The sequence below is a fragment of the Frankliniella occidentalis genome, unplaced genomic scaffold (genome assembly GCF_000697945.3).
Source record: "Frankliniella occidentalis isolate FOCC.00 unplaced genomic scaffold, Focc_3.1 Scaffold36, whole genome shotgun sequence".
NCBI classification, from domain to species: domain Eukaryota; kingdom Metazoa; phylum Arthropoda; class Insecta; order Thysanoptera; family Thripidae; genus Frankliniella; species Frankliniella occidentalis.
In genome coordinates, this window is record NW_026267166.1 from 1362996 (window position 1) to 1365295 (window position 2300).

The 2300-nt window shown below is 56.9% G+C and overlaps 1 protein-coding gene across 2 annotated transcripts in view; it reads right to left on the reverse strand.

Moving 5' to 3' along the window:
- Positions 1–2300, reverse strand: part of LOC113210769 (neuropeptide Y receptor type 2-like) — an 85037-nt gene that overhangs the window by 35833 nt on the left and 46904 nt on the right. For both annotated transcript variants that reach the window (XM_052266250.1, XM_052266249.1), the window contains exon 3: positions 431–641. In XM_052266250.1, the coding sequence (XP_052122210.1) occupies positions 431–641 (211 nt within the window). The remainder of the gene's footprint in view (positions 1–430; positions 642–2300) is intronic.

The following is a 2300-nucleotide window of genomic DNA, read 5'->3' on the forward strand; positions in this document are numbered from 1 at the left end:
GGGGGGGTGAGGGAGAAAGTTCATCGGCACACAACTTGTCAGTGTCACGTCGTGGCGCGGGCAGGGCCAGGAGCGGGGGCCGCTGGAAATGAAAACTAACTTAAGGGGAAGAGGAATTACGGTGTCGTGTTCGTGTACTGGAAGAGGGGGCAGGCGGCCTCTCGTCGGTCGGTAGGCTGGTATCGGTATAGCTGCCACCACTGTCGTTGCACCGCTCGTCAGAGGCAGTGTAATGGAGAGAACCTAGTACGTACACTTTGGGTAGCCGTTATAGCAAACATCATGACAAACTGAGCTCAGCAACGTGGAGACGGTAAACCGAGTTTGAACCACCAAACCAAACCCGAAGGGGGGAGACGGAGCGGCACACGAAACACTCTCGTGGAGACGTACATATGCAAACGAAAACGCTGTCATAACGTGAACTTACTTTTACCGGCCGTGCTCTTTCGCGCGCTCTGCCTCGCCACGACGCAGCAGACGAGCACGTTGGAGGTGAAGCCGGCCACGGCCAGGACGCCGTAGAGCAGGACGAGGGTGACGCGCAGCAGCGGCGTGTCCAGGGCGCCGTCCCCGGGGTACAGGTCTGCATCCTGGACACCCTGCCCTAGCAGGAACGAGTCCAGCACGCTGCCGTTCGCCTGCAAAACAAAATAACAAACAACATTTTAGATCCACCCCGCACCATGGCTACGGGGTAGCTGGAACCTCCAGCCTGGCGTAAGTGACATGTGACGTGCAGCGTCAGCGCGGCGGACGGATCTCCTGTTTTGGCGCCTGCACGGACTGGAATTTTCCTTTCTCCAGTAACATGATGACGACTCGGCCTGCCTAGCAGACGAGGTTAAGCAGACGGGAGAGAGGTGACGCGTTGGGGAGGGTAAGCGGTGGGGGTGGCGGCGGCGCCTCGGGCGGGGAGTCGCGTGATCCCCGTCGCTGAGTGGCGACGACATCGCGAGAGACATCGCTGACTCGGCTGCGCCGACGGCGAGGTGGGGTAGGGGGGGGGGGATGTGAGAGGGATATGGGGGAGGGAGAGGGTGGGAGAAGGGGGTGTGTCGGAAATGGGTTGGAGGAGTGGCGGGCAGGCGGGTGAGGAGTTGGAGCCGAGTTGGAGCATCAGGGGCTCGACCGTATACATGGTAAATACGATAGGTCAAACGTCAAACTATTACACTGTAAATACCTATATTGCGTTATCTAATTTGCAGACCCCTTAAAATTGTATTCAAGAATACAATTTTCAAAAGGTGACATAAATTCTACAAAAAAAAAAAAAAAAAAAAAAAAAAAAAAAAAAACAGCAGAAATATTGGTCAATACTACTGGCAGCCTTAAGTGCTCCAGGAGAAGGAACGGAGGGCCAAAAGGACGGAGAGGCAGGCGGGGCGGAGGTTGTGAACGTCACACAACCCCCTGCCCTTCTCTACCCCAACCGTGTGTTCTGCGGGCGGATCCCACATAACTTCCCTCGCAGATGCCTTGTATACACTCTCTGGTTTCCAATTAACATGTGTGTTGATGGAGTGCGGGGTGGGGGGATGGAGAGGGGGTAGGTGGGAGGGTGAGTAAGGTGCCGAGCCGAGCGCTCCCCCCTCTCTCCCCTCTAGTACGCCCGGCTTCTCGTCTCTCTCAACACCCCACTCACACACCTTCATACAACCCCACTTCCTGCTCCTCACCTTCTCTTGAGCCAGTTATGGGTTTGCCCAGGCACTTCTCGTATAGGTAGGGCTGACTCCATCTCCCATCCCTCGTGTATGACGGGGAGGGGGAGGAATCCGGATATGCCTCTCTTTACGACGGCATTCTTTAGGTGCGCGGGTCCGGCGCCACGACGCTATCCTGGGCGCAGTGACCCCGGCACTCAATCGCCAGCTCCACTACAGTGCGTCCGTCAGGCAGCCAGCGCCTCGCGTCAGCGGAACCCGTCGGCCCAAAACAATGGAAAGCCATTAAAAACTTTTTGACTTTGTCAGGCGAGAATGGCGTCGTTGACTATGGCTTACCGCCGCGTCGTGAACTTTCGGCCGGGCCCTTCCCGACCGGCCGAGACGCGGCGAGTATTAAGAGCGGGAAACTCGATTAACCCACCGCGGATGACCCCCCCGCGACGGGCACGTGGATGCGCTCGCTTTTAACTGAGACTACCCCCACCCCCACCCCCCTCTGTCTCTCTTTTAATAAGTCTCTCTCGGCCAAACGGTGACATTGAGAATAACTGATTCGGCAGGCGCAAACGCAGTTATACCGCAATTACACTGATTAACACTCAGCTTTCACTGGAGGGGAAAGGGGGG